General features: G+C 43.0%; 1 protein-coding gene across 1 annotated transcript in view; it reads right to left on the bottom strand.

Annotated features, from left to right (window-relative positions):
* Nucleotides 1-5510: 5510 nt before the first annotated feature.
* PTEN (phosphatase and tensin homolog) overlaps nt 5511-18227 on the bottom strand; it is a gene marked incomplete at its 5' end in the record, with an annotated part of 50579 nt that continues 37862 nt past the window's right edge. The window contains 2 exons of the mRNA XM_063338216.1: nt 5511-9575; nt 10553-10777. Coding sequence (XP_063194286.1) covers nt 9390-9575; nt 10553-10777 — 411 coding nt within the window. The remainder of the gene's footprint in view (nt 9576-10552; nt 10778-18227) is intronic.

The raw sequence follows: 18227 nt of genomic DNA, 5'->3' as shown, positions 1-18227 counted from the left end.
CCCAGCTAAGCTTATCATCACAGGTTGGGACCTTCACCGAAGACACAAATGCAGAGGTCCTGACTTCTTGCTGCGCTGCAATCTTGCTGTCCTCCAGAGGAACAGCAGAGCAGCCAGGCAAATTAACTGCAGAGAAGCCGATCATGTTGTCAACATCTGGCATCCCTGATTTCAGTCCTTTGCAGCAAAGCCGGGAGGATCTGCTTCTCCCTGCTTGGTTAATACAGCAACTGGGCACCCAGGGGCAACATTAACAACAGGCTGCCATACAGTAATTCATACTTCCACCAGCAGCAGCAAATCGCCTTCCAGATACTGGTCAAGACACGCTCTGCCAAAGCTAAGATTTTTATCAAACAGGTAGGGTAGCTATTTGAACATAGAAGTTTGACAGATCCTATCTTATTTCCCTACAATAAGATCTCCAGATCTTATTCTCCCGGACTCTTAAGTTTGCCAGATGGAGCTGCAGAGATGAAGGCAGCAAAGCTTGTTCCCTGCAGCATCTTCCTTCTTTGCTTCAACCTCCAGGGGAAGCGAGGGCATCCCCTGGAGTGCTGCAGCACAGACTCAGCCAGAAAAGGACACGTGGACTTCACCCTTGGGTGCCACCCCTTCACCTGCTTCGAGGGAGGTTGAGTCAAGAAGCCGGCAACCAGCAAACAGTCTCTGATGGGCAAAGAGACCAACGGACTCAAAGTGGGAGACTATTCACTGAACTTAGGAAGAAAGCAGGAGTCAGAGGAATGGTTCACAGCACCTTATCTCCCAGTCCCAAAGCTTGGTGCCTGCAGCGCGAGAAGGAGAAGTGAAGGCAATGTTGGAGGCAAAACCCCCATGAGAAAACCAGTACGGGGTGTGCCACGCTCAGGAGCAAGCTTTCATCAGAGGACTACAGAGCCACCTCAGGGGCCCAAGACCCTACATTGTGGTGGACGCATGCCAACTGTCCCACCAGAACAGCAGATACCTCCCAAGGAACGTGTTTGCCCAAGGTAAATCAGCACAAGGGATGCCCAGGGTTGACTCCGCAGCACCTGTCACAGAGTGTCTTCTCAGAGCGCTCAAGCAACAACATTCAGAGCTTAAGCTCTCATCGAAGGCTTGGGAAATGGCCATCCTTCTGGGGTATGGAGGAGCCTCCAGGGCATGAAGAAATGTCAGAGTGCCACTGGTGAGAGGATGAAACTCTCGCACATGGTTCAAAAGGAGGCCTTTTGAAGAAGACATCAGCAGCTAAACAGTGAGAGAAAACTAGCAGTACATCAAGAAATAACCAACACACAAAATACTTTCTACTCATATAAAGCAACCTGTATGGCACCAGGTGTCACCCCTCTGCACTCAACAGGAAGATGCAAGGGCACCATCCTGGAGACATGCTGCAAGCAGCAGCTCTGCAGGTTCACAAAGCAAGGCAAAAATAAACGAGCTGCAAGCTTGGGATCTTGTACAAAGCTTTTCCTTCCTTTCCATGCAAAAGAGCCAAGTTGAGAGCCAAGGGGATGGACAGCCCTCTGGGATAAAAATAATCCCAACCTGGCAGAAGGTCCTCCTTCCTCTTCTGCTTTTTATTATTACCCTGTATCTCTCAGTTCAGGGGTTCCCACCTGCTTCCAGCCCTTTCCTCTTCCAGTGGGGCTGCAGTTTATCCAGGATGCCATCGGGTCCTCGGCCCTCTCCAACGTGTCTCAGCCGCTAGTTGGTTTGGCCCAGTAGCCCATCTGTAAGTCAGATCCAAGCAACACGGAACCTTCAGACGGTCAAAAATCATATACTTTACTGTATATCCAGATTTTGAGAAGCCTTGTGAAAAAGCCACGTCCTTCCCAAGTGCTAATATTCAGAGAAGGAAATAACTCTCCTTTTCGCTTGTGAGTGGATGTCATCAGTCTGCTTTCACTGCTGCATGATCTTTACCATCTCTTCTATGATCTCTTCACCATCCTCCCACGTGAACGCCAACATTTTCCTAAGCTGTTTGCAGTCCTAGCTCAGCCTATAGCTGCCAGCCATCCCGTTTCCATAGTTTCAAACACTTTTAAAGCAAATGATCCCCAAGCCGACCTCTCAAATTCATCTCCCGCCTAAACTCAGCCCTCCAGATGCCTCTCAGACACCTCTCGTGAGCTGTTTTATACCATCTTTGCAAAACCTCAGCAAATCTGTCTAAACATGTGCCATCACCCCTTTTCTCGCAAGTTCCATGCCTCCACCCAGGAGGTTTCTCTCTCCCATTACCAAACCCTGCTTTACATCAAAGACTTCGCCTTCTTATCCTTGAAACTCCGTCATTTCCATTTAAAATGTTCATTCGTGCACACATTTCCATTACAGAATCCTTCCCGTTTTCTTCTGCCATTTGCCTTCCACTACACAAACATCGCGGAGGACAGGGGGGCACCCCTGATGTCTGTCCAGCCTGCTCAAATTTCCTGATCCACCACCTCCCGCCTGCTTTTAAGCCCCTTCATCTTCCGAACCCCACGTAATCAAAATACTATCGCCAAGTATAGGCCAAAAGGACAAAAAAGGCCAAAAAAGGCCAAAGGCCAAAAAAAAGCAGAGCCGAAAGCAGCGTCAGTTATACTTAAAGTACAAGCTTCAGCCTCTAAAACATTATCAACTCAAAACTCTCACATGGACAAGCTCTGAAGCAGGAAATGGATGCTTCATGAAGGCAAAGTGCCACCTATTTTCACCACCTGGAGTCAGCTATGGGACACAAGGTAAGTTATCAAGCGCAAGAGTCCTCCAAAAATAAAAATAACCCCCGCTAAGACCTTCTACTTTCCCATAGTCAATACAACCCACCCGTACAGAAATATTTGCAGCTGGAAAACACAGGCCAGCAGTTAATTAACGAGGGGTTTTTAATGCAGGTTGCTCATCGCAAGTCAAGTACATGTGCTCATCGTTCCCATTAGGCTGAATAAACACGCGCGGGTTCGTACAGTGCATCAGCAGCTCACCCAGGCAAACACATTTGCTGAACCTGCACAACCCTGACGTTTTTCAGAACTAATTCTTTTAAGAAAAGCAGCCTAAAAGCCTTTCCCCTTACTATGCCTTCAGACTAAAGCTTTGTATAAAAAAAAGAAAGATGAAATAAGAAACAGGCAGAAAAGAATTACCTGCCCTATATCGCAACAAAGACACCGGTGGCTAGAAAGTTTGAAGGCACAGAAGAAAAGCAGAAAATGAGAAGAAACACACAGGGAAATAATGAAACACCATAAAAAAGCCCAACCAGGAAAAGTCTCAAAAGCGCAGGGAGCAAGAGATACCAAAAAGGCAAAAAAACCCAAGTATGGATTTTTATTCTAGTAGACACATCAGTTCAGAATAAATGGATTTTCTCGTCTGCCGAGCACAAGGCGCTTTCAATTGTACAAAAAAAGGACCGTAACTACCAAGGGCAGATGTGGAAAGAGGGGGTTTAAGATACCAAAGAATACGGTTGAGAAGAAACCAAAGAAGTAGAAGTAGCAGGCAATCCGTACGTTTTTCAGAAGACGTCTTCCAAAAATTGAGCCAGCTCGTTAGACGACCTGGCCCCCGCCTTGTATCAATGGCCTCAGCCTGTGGAGCTGGTTTTTTTGAGCCCACCCCTCCCGGGGGTCCAACTGCACCTGGCCGTGCCTCCTGGCTCCCACTGCAGCCCAACGCGGACACCCGCCGGGGGATCGCGACAGCGCGGCATCTCAGGGAATGGGGTTAGACTAATATAGAAAACACCGGCACCAGCAGATGTCATCACTCGTTTCACAACCAAAACGCTAACCAACCGCGAAAAAAAAAAACCCAAAAAAGTGCTTTAAAAGAGCCTGCTACCAATACAATTCCTTCTTAAAATTTCCAAGTCTGGCTGCAGTTTTTAAAAAAAAAAAAAAGATGCAATTAATTATTAACGATCACTCCACGGCTGTCTAAAAAGAGACCCGCATAAACCATAAACCAAGTCGCTGTTTGCTGCCCACGCCGGAGACAGCAAAAGCTCACCAGGGCGCTCGCGCCGAAGCTTTCGGCAGGAGAGAGTCAGAGGACACGGAAAGCCCAGGTGCGGGGATGGAGCACGCGGGAGCATCCCCCGTACAGGCACCCAGCACCACCCTGGTCCTGGGAAGCGCAATCGTCAATGGCACTTGCCAGAGCACTCATACGCGTAGCCGTATACGTGAAAAACGAACTTCTTTTTTACAGAAGCGGCTTTTAGCTGCTAAGGAATGGAGCACGGGACTTTTAGTCAACAGGACAAGAGTGTAAGTCAAATAAGAAACACTCGATCCACATCCCAACAGAACTTTTCGCCTGTCTTCAGACTAGAATCCCTTTGTATATATAGATCTATATATTTATAGAAGCTCAACCTACTGAACACAGTCCAGACTACTTTCCTTAAAGCTTCCCATCCTTCCTTTCTACACCTTCCCCCTCTACTTGCATTTTCTGGATGAAAAACAAGCTTACCCAAAAAAAAAAAAGGAACACGCGTTAACAGACTGGGTAGTACCACCTGCTGTTTTACTAAAATGGTGTAAAGCCCTTAACTGTGCCATCCCCTAACGGTGTTGTTCACCTGGAAGGGCCAGACAGAGCTGGCAAACGCTCCACCCCCGCAAAGCACCCAAACTACTTCCCACTTCTCTCGCCACCGAAGGGCAGAACTGGCCACGCAGCACAAAACTTCTACTTGAGGGACACGTTTCTTTGGAGGCGCTCAGCCAGACGCAACACGGGGCTAGAGGCGTTAAGAGCAGCGCAAAGGAAGGAGGAAAAACCGAGAGTTACCTAAAGTAACCTAATTCAGCGTCCCCAGGACTCAACAGGGCGCGGAACAGTGCCCTGGCTCCTCGCCATCACCGGGAACGCGGAGGCTATGCACCAAGCCACCAGTCTTTCTTTCCCAGAGGCTTGAAGGGTAACCCTAACAGAAACGGAGAACACTACTACGTTTTAAGTAAAGTGCCGGTTTAAAGTCTAGTTTGAAAACGGATGAGCAACAAGACAGAAGGAACCCCAGGCTACGTGCTCAGTATACCTGTTGAGCATGCTTTTTCCACTGGGAAGAAAAAAAAACAAATGCATCTCATTGCCAGTTTAAAGCCACTTTAGGAAAAGACTTTTCAGGTTTGACTTGCAATTTTGACTTATTTTGCTGGAGACGCATCGGTCAGCGCTAAAAATAAGGTAACGCACATTTTGGAGAGAGTTCTCTTACTCGGGAGACTAAAAATGGCTTGGTTCCCCAAGAAAGCGGTGATGCATCTCACCGGGGCAGCACCACAGTAAAGGGTTTGATCTCCCTGGGCACAATCTGCACTACCAATGCCTACACTTGTTTACAGCTTCTGAACGTAAAAGGGTTTTAAGCTGCAGTTCCCTTAAAAATCCCCTGACGCACGAGGAGCATCCTTTGGCTCTACCATCATGCTCAAAATTTCAGGGCTTACAAGCAAAATGTTTTAGATGACCGTTTCCATACTCAAAATGCTTCAATGAAACACCCACACAGTGACAAGAATGAGACTTTAATCAGTTTTAAGTGGAGTTTTAACACTAAGAGATAAAGGGTTGTTAAACACAATAACAAACGGACATCTGATTTGTATGAGGCATTATCCTGTACATGTCATACTTGGGTTTTGTGTATTCTCAGTGCATAGCATTACACACAGAGCCACTGTTGCACAGCACAATAGTATTTGAAGAGGCTGAATCAGAATAAGGCTGCTTAACAGACTGATTTTTTTTTTTTTTTTCCTTTTAGTATCTCTATATATATATGCTATGTGAAAACAGACTGAAAATTTGAACCGGCAGAGAAAGGCAGCTCTGCCAAACACTGCAGTTGGAGCCCCTTTTAGTGCACAGTTCCACCCCATCCATCTGCATGCATGACACTTTCTAACAGTATTTAAAAGGTAAACGAGGCACTTTGTGGCAACCACAGGCATCGTTAAAGATATTGCACACGTTTGCTATGACTAAACATGGAACTTGCACACCAGCATCTTTTTTTTTTTTTTTTTGGAAAGCTGAAACATTTGATGCTGCATGTAAACTCCACTTCAGTTTACAATGTGTGCCGCAGGAACGAATGCGGCTGCTGTTTAGACAACCGCCCTTTAATAGCCGTGGCAAATAGTTTGAGTGGGGCTACCAATGACTAGGGGATGCTTCTTCAGGGCCTAACAGTAAGCTCTTACCGAAGTGATGCCTTCAAGTAGTTTCAGACATGTAAGCTGTTGCGCATCCGAAAAGGTTTAAGCATACAGTCCAGAAACTCAAGGAAAGATTACCTACAGAATGCAGTTCAAGCTAATTATGAATACTGTCATAAATAAAGTTTTAATAAGGACTCAAAAACCTTTCAGTCATAGTAATTCTTGTCAACTTCTATGGGGGTGGTAACTGAAATAAAGTATAGGAGAGTATGTATAATATATATTTATATATATAATATATATATATATAATGCCATTTTTCCATTTCCAATGACTACACCATAAAATGTAAGCAAGGCTTCTCAAAGACATCGAAACATTTTAAAAAAAAAAAAAAAAAAAAAGAGTAATCAAAACCCTCATTCCAACCTTCACATTCCAAAGGAAAAATAACAGTGCAAAAGCCCATCGCATCATGATTTCCAATCCAGCCCTCAGCGTTACATACCGGAACCGCGCCAATCCAATTTTTATTATCCAAAGTGGGACACGGAGCAGTGTCAATATCCAAATACTTTTAAAGCATGAACATTTTTGTTTATTAGCCAACACAACTTTCGACTGTTAAAAAACAGACAAGGTGAAACACGATTCGAAGGGTAAGAGTTAAACGTCACGTCCCAAGGTAACCACCTCCTGCTCGTCAATAACAGTGGGAATAATGAGCGCTGGAACCAGCAATCTTGATCCATTAAGCTATTAAAGTCTAATTAAACCTAGAAGTCAGAAAATATTTATCAGCTTTGTTAGAAGTTAAAATCATGAATCCGATGAGTAAAACTGACCAACAGATACCAAAAAAAAAAAAAAAAAAAAAAAAAAAGCATTTTATACCTTCGTTTACCAATAGTAATTACTGGAAATCCTGCCTTGTCTCATTCAAATTCTTACCATTAATGCTGTTGTACAGGGCCCTTACAGATTCCATACACAGTTGTTATCTAGGCGAGAACACAGCTACTGAACTTCAACGTCAGCACCAATAAGTTAATTAAAAGGTGGGGGGGTGTGGTGTGTGTATTACATCCTAAAAAAAAGTGTCAATTTGGGGACAGCTATTCATGGCGTACTTTAGAGAGAAGAATTTTGTCAGCGACTTCACATTTGTATGCAACAGTAATTGTACTCTTAAGTCATCTGCAGTCTGGGCAATTATATACCGAAAGTGAATCTCAATCCCTACTCCTGGCTATATCCCTACAAACAAATAATACAACACTGCCAGTTTAGAAATCCAATTCGTTGGGTGGTTTGTTGTTTTTCATTTGTTTGTTTTAATAGCAAACCATGTATTTAGGACACGCTTTGCTTTTTAAAAGTACACGTCTTCATACACACACAGTGTTCAGAATTTACTGCAACACTGGTTTCCTCTATAGCACAGAATGGTTTGGGTTGGAAGGGACCTTAAAGACCATCTAGTTCCTGCCCTGGGCAGGGACACCTCCCACCAGACCAGGCTGCTCCAAGCCCCGTCCAACCTGGCCTTGAACCCCTCCAGGGATGGGGCAGCCACAGCTTCTCTGGGCAACCTGGGCCAGGGGCTCACCACCCTCACAATTAAAAATTTTTTCCTGATATCTCATCTAAATCTCCCCTCTTCCAGTTTGAAGCTATTACCCCTTGTCCTATCACTACAGGCCCTTGTAAAAAGTCCCTCCCCATCTTTCCTGTAGCCCCTTTAGGGACTGGAAGGGGCTCCAGGGTCTCCCCCGAGCCTTCTCTTCTCCAGGCTGGACAACCCCAACTCTCTCAGCCTGTCCTCACAGCAGAGGGGCTCCAGCCCTCGGAGCATCATGTGTAATGTCTGTTTTCAAAACATTGTAGGTACTGAGTATTCAAGTAAAATTCCCTAACAGTTAATGACTTTTTTTTTCTTTTTTTTTTAAAAAGTGTGCAAAACTGCAAAACTCATTGTAATAGAATGTGTAAGGTCAAAGGGGTGGAACGACTGACAGAGGTTTGATTGAATAAATGCATCATAAATCTTCAAAACAAACACTAACCCGGAGAATCTCCAATTGAAATTGAATTTCCTGTGCACCATTACAAAATATTTTTATATTAATGAGGAAAAAAAAGCTTGCAAGGCAGCATATGAAGTATTCACAGCAGGAATATGATTGAAAAACTAATATAATAAATGTAAGATGCCGACTTGATGTATGCACTAATAGCATCTGACTTTTAGCACTGGCCTTGATTACACAGGAGATGGAGCAGCCATTACAATTCAGAAAAAAAAAATAATTAATAATTCATTGTCAAATTTGGTAACAATTTGTTTCAAGCCCACATTTGAGTTGATAGCCTCCACATTTGTATGGTTAAGTCATTGTTGCTGTGTTTCCTTTCTGTGACCCCAGTAATTTTTCTCCCTTCATTTGTGGGTCTTTAGGATGTTGTGAAGGTTCATTCCTGTACCCCTTTACAGAATCACTCCCTCTAGCTGCCTTTTCTAGCACCATTACACTTAAAAAAATAAAATGCACAAACAACAAGCAGTGACAGCGGCGACTCTTCACTTGTCCAGGATGAATTACGGTAGCATGCTAAAGAAAGGTGCATGTAAATAGCCGGATATGGTACACAGGCCAAGCTCCAGCAGACTATATTCCTTTCTGAGCATTACTTTCCATCCCCATCCAAAATACATGCATTAGAATGTAGTAAAACCTTCTGGAGACATCTCTTAGCCAACTGCAGACTTTTCTGTTGCCACACAAGTGCAAAAAAAGGGGCAGGATGTGAACCTGTATATTTCTGAAACTTCGTTTGGTGACAGAACACAAAAGGAAAAATTCCTACGTATACACATTAGGTCTGTCTCCACTTTTATAAAACTGGAATAAAATGGGAAAGTGCCATGTTTATAGTTCCTAATTGAAGTTTTAATGTCCTTTTGACACAAAAAGGTATATACATATCAGAGCTAAGTAACCTTTTTTTTCTCCTCCAACTGGACAAGTGTCAAACCCTGTAGATTTATAGGGCAAAACAAGATTGGTCAGGAAAGAATTGTTCTCCTATAATTGGTAATCTGACACTACGTCCTTTTGCCATTTAAAAAGGTCCTTTTTTCAGTTTATTCAAGTTTGTCACTCTTCGTGGTTGGTTTTTTTTTTGTGTGGTTTTTTTTTTTATCTCCGATAAAAAAAATATTCAGACTTTTGTAATCTGTGTATGCTGATCTTCATCAAAAGGTTCATTCTCTGGATCAGAGTCAGTGGTGTCAGAGTATCTATAATGATCAGGTTCATTGTCACTAACATCTGGTGTTACAGAAGTTGAACTGCTAGCCTCTGGATTTGATGGCTCTTCTACTGTTTTTGTGAAAAATAGCTTCACCTGGGAAAGGAAAAAACAACATTTAAAAAGGGAACCTGGACTTTTAACCGAGCACAGGTAACAATGCAATTTTTAACAGCGTGGCTTCTTTTGCTACACTGAATCACAGGAGCGCTCCTCTCTCTACTCTGGAAAGGAGGAAATAAAGAGCTCTTCTGAGGTTAGCCAGCCTCTCACTACCACCTCTGACAAAATAAAGAACGGACAAAGCAGCAGTTTGTCAAGTCCAGCTGAAGGAGTTCCGCATATCTGCGCCAACCCCTGGTACTCCTTCGTTACAGCAGCGGGCCGTGCCACTGCAGGGTGGTCAAAAAGCTTAGCGTGGCATGGCCGCTACCTTCTAGATGCCTGCAAGCACACAGAGAGATCGTAATAAGAGTGCACAGGATTGAACAAAACACTAACTGATGACACGCGTGCGTGTTTTAAAAGTCCGATCCAAGCAACGTTCCAACAATGCCCATTACCTTCAAACGAGCACTGCTGGGGTGTAACTGATATTTTATGAGCAAGTTAGAAAGCACTAAAATTCTTAAAAATGCCTTTTTCATTTTTAAAAACAGTGCTGGCAATGGCTTGCATTCCTCAAAGCTGAACTCGTAGGTCTGAGGTTATTCCCGGGAAACGGGCACCTCTGCAAATCAACTCAGGAATTAGTGTGTAAAGCTCAGTGCTCATGGCAATGCAGCTGGTACAGGAAAGATGCTACCTGGGTCTCCTACTACTCATCTCTCACAGCTCTGATAAATACCTGAAACAACCCAAAGCTTTTACTCCCAGTCTCTCAACATCTACCGACTTCCCAAAAAGCAGATATATTTCGCAAAGCTTCTAGCTTCGGAAGTGGTGGCAATACTAACACACGAATTCAATTCCCACAGACAGCAGTTTCAAATGGTTCCTCCATAAGGCAAGACAGACAAATCAGATAACGTCATGCAGCTTTTCAGTTTTGTTTACACATAATATATACTGACCTTGAAGTTTGGAGAGAAATATCTGTTGGCTTTGTCTTTATTTGCTTTGTCTAGATCGTTTTTTGTTAATGTAAGGATTAAATATTCCTTATCATTATCTGAGCGCTCTGTACTGAAAATACCATCAAGTTCCTGATCTGCAACTAGACTTCCATTTTCTACTTTGTCTGAATTTTCATCCAGTCCTATGAAGAATGTATTTACCCAAAAGTGAAACATTTTGTCCTGGGGAAGGAAGAACACAAAGAACAAGCTTGCTTTAATATTCACTAGTAGCACATTAGTTAGACTAATATCATCATCTGGTCAAAAACAAATCAGTAATATCAAACAAAACTTGTTTGCACAACGGTACATCATTGGTTACATTGCAAAGACATTTTCACCAGTTCTCCCACACAATACACAAAACTCTGTACTAATCAAACTCAGTTTTAAGTCACTCCTTATCGAAAGTTGGTTTTAAAACAATCATACCTACAAAAAAGCAGATGACACATAAATTAAACAAGTTTTAAACCTGTAATCACAAGGCATAAAGAGACCTTTTTTGCACATTGCCAAGCAGTAGCCAAACCTAACGGACATCCTGTGCAACGCAGCTTAGGTGAGTAATATTTATCAACTGAGGACATCTTCCCCCACAGCTTCCCGCGTAACAGAATGCTTTTCTTTATTTGCATACAGAAATAGCTGTAATTGAGCAAAACCACCCTACGAGTACAGGACTCCTATCGTAGTGGATTCATTACTGCTGTATAGAGATGGTTTCTACCAGTCAGATGCTTGCTGACCAGTACTAAGATAAAGTCAGACTCTGAAGGTCTCTGCTGTCCTTCCACGCAACAGGAAGCTTTTAGTGAGAAGATGAGGCGTTGACAGCTTAAGTATATTCAACTTAAGCAGATCTTGACAGATGATGATCCAACAGCTGGAAAGGTACAAGTTAGATTATTCACTACAACAGGTACACCTGTACAAAGAGGCAAAATATAAATCTATCGGTGATTTTTAAAAGTCATGGGAGAACTAGCTGCTATCAGCCACTACATTACGTGCTTATCACTATGACTAACAAGGTCGCTTTGAGTGTCTGTCTCCATATGTGCTACTAAACAAGCAGCGATGTTTTGCTCTTGGTTAGACAATCTCTGAAGATGACATGCCCAAGAACTTCGCCTTTAAGCTCTCAGCTACATAGCTCCATAGGATGCACTAAACACTCTTGTTTTAGTTCTCCATCGCTTGCCATACCTTTGTCACTCAAGAGTTGATGTTTCCAAGATCAGCTACCATTAGCAGGTTGGTCCTGACTAGCACATTTAGCACTTCTCCACCTGAAACCGAGATACATTTACTTCCTCTTTACAAATGATACTTTCTATTTGACTCCAGTTTGAGTTTTCGGGCAAAAGATCCAAAACACGAGTGGCCAGTCTTCCCACAATAGTCAGTACTTCTGCATTTCGGTTAAAGCGGCAGGGGTGACAAAGCTAGCACATACTAGAATCTAACGCTCCTTGATATTATAACAGACCAGAACATGAACCGACTCCTTCTGAGCTAATTTACGTATTTTGATTTACCAGAGAGACCTAATTCCAATTTCGTATTGGAAAACCTAGGTCTTGCCCCATCTTCCCAGCTACTCACCTCTGCTGGTAAGCATGGGTGGAAATGGTTCTAGTGTGTATCGTATGAGCATGTCTCCCCACTGAAAGCAATCTGGCACCAGCAAAATACAACATTTTCCTGGGCCATTGAGAATGGGGCAGGGAAGAGCTAGACTACTGCTTAACTTAAATTTTTCTTCCTCACAAATTAATAAAAACACATAAGCACACAAATACTGGGAATTGAGAAGTGTCCGATGAAGCAACTTCTACCTGCCTTCTCTACCAAAGCTCAGTAGTCCCATTTTCAGTGTTTTAGGTAAAGCACACAAACACCCATCCAGCTCATGTGCGTTTCTGTAAGCACCTATGAGACCCCCAACCTGTAAGAAAGTGCAACGGCAAAGGCAAAAGTTAAATAATTCAGTCAAAGACACTTCTGGTAGTTAAGCAGTTATTCACTTCAATGCACGCCTCTCCAGTACCTTTGGGAATCAAGTTAATCTACTAGATTAACATGCTGTGATTACAGTTATCTTGGGAGACTAACAGGTGTTTGCCACTGCCACCAAGTCCCTTTATGCTATCACATCTATGAAGAAGCCTTGTTGGAGCCCATCCATGCAAGGCAGCAGTCAGTAGCTTCTTCCCAGGCCCAACTGGCTCATACACCTAGCACCCTCTTCTTCTTCACTACCGCTACTTCAGGAACAGTCTTAAAAATGCCCACCCCGGGATCTGCAAGTAGAGGATGAACATCCTAGGCAAGAGGGTTTATTCTTCTGTAATGCTCCAGTAAGTCATCAGCCTGCCTGCTGATGTCTCATGAAGAAAGCAGGAGTAGGCAAAATCCCCATGAAGGCATCTTCAGAGCAACCTGGTCCAGGCTCCTCCTATTCCCAGATGATGAGTCCCTCAAAGTCCTCCAAGGAGATGAGATGGCTACTCCTGCTCAAACCAAAACATCAGTTCAGGTCAAAACAGAAACCACCAATGGTACCGGCTTTCAGACCACAAAACAAGAGGGATTTGGAGTCCAGGTGCTGTCTGCAATAAACAGTGGGTAAAAACAAGCCTGAGCTGATGTTTCCAGCACCCAACAGCTCTGTAGGCAGGTGGATACACCACCTGCAGTCTCACCAGTAGTGAAGAGGCCATCCTTCCAGTGAGGATTCACAGAAAAAAAGTGCATTTCCACACCATGACCACAGTTAAGAGAGATCCCAACTCTTGTACATGGGGTGATGGTACTACTACGTTTCATCCTTCTTCAGGACCACAAGGCAGAAACAGCAATGCACTTTGGTGCTGGTCCTCAGTGCCACTCGTGACACCTCCAAGGAGGTCAGCAGAGGAGAGGACAAAGCTGATGAACACGCTGTGGTAGATGGATGGAAAATGGCTTATACCAATAGTGCTGAAGCAGCTTTGGAGGAAAGCAGTGCCAAAGCAAATAAGGCCACTGGATGTAAACCAATGCCAGCAGAGGGCATGGTCTCATTATGCCTCACCTTAAACTTCATCAGGTGGAGCATAACCAGAAAGGATTTCCTTGGCACTTAAGGGCCTGCCTGAACAAGCAACTGCAGGGACTCAGCTTTACCAATAGAGCCTGGAGAAGACAAGACAGACGACAAACTTCTCACTAGACATCTTTTAATTTGTTTTCCTTGGGATAAATTTGCAGGTGTCTTCAGGGACTCAAACTAAACAATACAACTTGGCCAAGCTGGTCATTTATCCTTTTATCTCCCTCCAGCTTTTTACAGCATCACCTTATTTCCCTTCCTTTCCCACTACACTGACTTAATTAGCTTAATAAACTAAGTTCATGGGTACTGGAACATGGCATAGCCATTCAAACTGAGGAAAGACACGGTCATGTTTTCTGGAATTAGCTCTTAAGGCTGATAACTATGTCATCGCTTTCACTGAAAAAGAAAACTCATTATTCGAAGTGAGGATTCAGCCAGTTCCAGCTAAAGCATCAGGCTCCAAGATATTTCATGGGAGACAATGAAGCAAGTTGATGTAATATGGGCCAAAGATAGGAATTTTACAGATTAAGGCATGAACTGAACTTGGACTTTATACAGCAAATCAGAATACCAGATCAAGTGCTCACAGTAATGCAGTTTTTAATGAATAGGCTTCGGAAAATGAGTATTAGCTAGAGGCTTTTTTTAAAATGTGTTTTGCTTCACTTCCAGTTACATCACAGGCATCTGCCTTAAAAAAAAAAAAAAAAACAAACCACGCAGATGCATTTCTTCCCATAACCAAATCTGTATCACAAAATCTACAGTACAGTATCAGACACTTGAGACAGAAGCTGATTTAATCACACTATTTTGACACAGAATACTTATCTCTACCTTGTGCAGTTTTTCAGTTCTCAGACTGTCAGAAAAACACACTTCACTAGAGAGCCAATCTCCACATCTAACTGCGGACTGAGATCCAAATCCAAGATCATTTAAACCATCAGGCAGGAGTTCCCATATCCTCCTGAGAGTTTAATTTTGCAGAGATCTACAGGCTCTTACAATCACTTTGCAGCGCCAGCTAAGGGTTTTGGAGATGCTATCCCAGCAATCAGAATCTGGAGATCATGTTTCAACCTTTTCCACACTGGCCTCACAGTCTTCCCGTAGTCACGGCTAGTAGGAGCTTCTTGTACCATTTTCACAACACCTGTTGAAGTCTTCTGACATTTTCAGAGTTCATTCTTCAGTGTTTGCTAAACAGCAATCGCCCATCCTCTTGAACTGTGTAGCAGAACTTCTCATCTATACAGACTCAAGAGACGAAATGGCATACCCAACAGCACAAACAATGCCATCAGTCCTGCCTACGCCAAAGTCTGGGCATAAAACAGCAGTGACTCTTACCAAAAAAACCCACACCAATGCCTCCCTCTCATCTATACTGGGAGGACTCCTGAGAAAGGTCTCCTTTATCCCCAGGCTCTGCAGGCAGGAAGTTTACAAGATCTTCCCTATTATTTTAAAACAGACTCTCGCTGAACCAAATAATACAAGGATACTCTGAAATACCTTAAGATTATCATGTCAACATCAGTAACTGGAAGAAAAAAGGCTCCACAGATACATGGAAGCAAACGCAGACTACAGTGGCAGTCTAAGATGGAAGAATAGCCAAGCTACAACTCAGAAAAACAAAAAATCATGCTCAAAACCCACCCCCAAATTACTAACATCTATCCATCAGAAATTCATACATAATATCTGTACTCAAGCCTCAATCCATTTTGTTCTTGTATGAGCATGCACTTCATTCTTGAAAGGAAGTGGCTGCATCATACTGAAGAACTGGTCCCAGAATAAAGTAAACAACTTTATTAGACAAGAAAAGACCAAAAGTTGTGGACTTACTAACTGTTGCCAGGTGGCTCAGATTACAGAAGAGCTGAAACAGGATTACTTTTTCAAAGCAGTCATCCTCTTACCAACATCTTCTCACCAGCACCAATAATCCTTTGGCTGAGGCCAGCTCTCAACAGCCACTGGATTTGCTTAATTTAAGTTTTGCCACTAAAAAAACAGGACACTTGACCACTCTAAATTTCACATGGGCACTGCAACGCTAGGTGCTTAAAGCCACTTGATCTTGCAAGTTTGTTTTGTTTCATGCACAATAATTTTATCCAAGAAGAGCTTGATCAAAGTTGATGAGGACCCTCCATACTACAGAAGCTCTGCAGATAACGCTATTGTTCTTCAGAGGATTAAGAAATTTGAAAGCAAGCACAGGTGAGTGAATCTGGAGCGCTTCAGCTGAGATGAGTGGGTTTTTTAATTAGGTTTCTTATGGAAAGTTAAAATGCAGACTGGTACATGTGTGACACCTTTATGTGTGTGCAAGAAGACTTCTTTAGCAACTACCTATACATCTGCCAAAAGGAAACCTTGGAAGAGCAAGCACCAGTGACAAGCAACAGACCTGTAATTCCAGCCTTCATAAACATACGCGAATAAACCAGAATCTCTGAAACATAAAATCCTGTTACTCCTAATTATGCTGTTCCTCATTAATTAGGTGATCACTGTATAGAGGTGATCTTCAAAATGCAACACGTCTCCACAGCGGGAGACCCTCCTCTATGTGGTTTTGAGTGAAAACTGTGTAGAGTCAGTTTATCTGGAAAATGAACAGGCACAGATGGTAAACACTTGCAGAGAAACGTGTTCAACTTTGTGCCAAGGCAGGTTTTCTGCCACGAATATTCGCCTTTGCCCTATTCCCATCTTAGCCACTTTACGTAACAAGTTGTCAAAAGGACCATGTGGAAGGATCTCCTCTAGTGCCAAAGCATTCCACTAACTCTCAAGATGAAGACCTCAGCAGTGGCTTCCTAAAACAGGCTAACGTGCTTACATCCGAGGAGATCCACAGACCCAGTCCCAGCTGCCCTCAATTTGTGTCTGCGTTTACAGTAGGGCTAACAGAGGCAGTCTTACCAGAACTGTGTAACACCATATACCTACCTTCTTTTGACCTCCAGCCTTACACAAGGTTGAGGACAACTGGACACTAGATTCAACAGATCTTTGAGGCAGATTATCAAGGTGGTTTCTTTACAAGAGACTTCCACCTAGTGAAGGGACAGTTTTTAACTCTCAAAAAAGCTTGCAGATGTGGAAAGATGAGGTTTCACCACCTCAGCACTTCTGGGTTCTAGCCATCCAAAAAACACAGAGAAAAGGAGCACCTCTGCACTATCTGCACAAAGCCTGAATAGTCAGGGTACTTGATAAGAACAGGCAAAAAGAAAATGAAAAAAAAAAAATCAACCAGCTACTCAGAAACTACAAAGAGATTCTTAAGAAACGAAACCGTGGTTGATATGACACTCTGAAATGAAACTACAGCACAGTAACACGCTTGCTGCGTTTCTGAAGACAATTTTACACACTCTTGAAGACTGAATTTATACTACAGAAATTGTATGTGATAACGAGGCGCTCTAGTCTATATCATCACCGGACCTCAGTGCAAAAAACAAATACAGGAGTTCGTTCCTGGTGCTACAGAGCCAAGTTCCGACATCTGAGCTGTGCACCGGTATTTCAGGAGCTCACTCAGGGAGGGGCAGTGCAGCACAATGGCCCCTAAAAGTCCCTTCACAATCCATGCGTTACTGAAGATGGTAAAGGAACGACAAATTTCACGGTAAAGATAGGACAGAGACTGGACGAAACAGGCCCTTGTCTCTCTGCTTGGGTTTTGCTTCATCTCCCCCCTGCACCCCTCACGTCTAGCCCACATCTAGGTGCTCCATTAAAAGTCCCTTCTCAAAACTGGCTCCTATGCATTGCAGTTTTACACGTCAATAAATTTTAACCTTGACTTAAAGTAGAATTTCTACTTTTAAAATGCTTTGTTCTACAGTTCTCTGTGTTGCATATGGCCGCATTGATCACATAAAACGTCTCATTAAACCGGCAGAAGAAAATATTCCCATTAAGAACCTGTTTAAAAAACTTTTTCAGACATCAGCCCACAGCAAACAACAGAACATGGTATTTCCAGCTAGTGAAATTACACCATTAAACTAGTTAACAATACCTCGTAACTGAACAAGGCCACAAAGTAGCATGCGTGCGTATTTACACGCACATCTAGTAGGTACAATCTGCTACTGTAAGAGACTGTTTATCTCATCACTTACGTTTATCTCCCAATCCACTCCACTATTTTCTTATTTTTATGCTTTGCCTGTACACAGGATTCACTCAATGAATGCTCTTAAGGTTTTATAACGTCTGTTAAACGGTGAACAACTACTCATAAAGAATTTTAAGTAGTAAATACAAAGGTAGCCTTTAATCAACATGGTCTCATCCTCACCTTTCACTTTAGTAGCCGCAAACTAGCTCCACAAGCACCAGAATTAATGAAACCCAGTGATGATGCATTCATCTTTAAGAACTCGCTGACTTTGGTGTCAAAATAAATTCTAGATTAAGTTTTTTTCCCCACAACTGAAGACACTGAAAATTCTCAGTTCTGTGTGCATTCTCTAAATGGCTAATGTCAAG

The sequence above is a fragment of the Chroicocephalus ridibundus genome, chromosome 6 (assembly GCF_963924245.1).
Source record: "Chroicocephalus ridibundus chromosome 6, bChrRid1.1, whole genome shotgun sequence".
NCBI classification, from domain to species: domain Eukaryota; kingdom Metazoa; phylum Chordata; class Aves; order Charadriiformes; family Laridae; genus Chroicocephalus; species Chroicocephalus ridibundus.
Note: the sequence above shows the minus strand (reverse complement) of the source record. Positions and strands in the feature narration are given on the sequence as shown.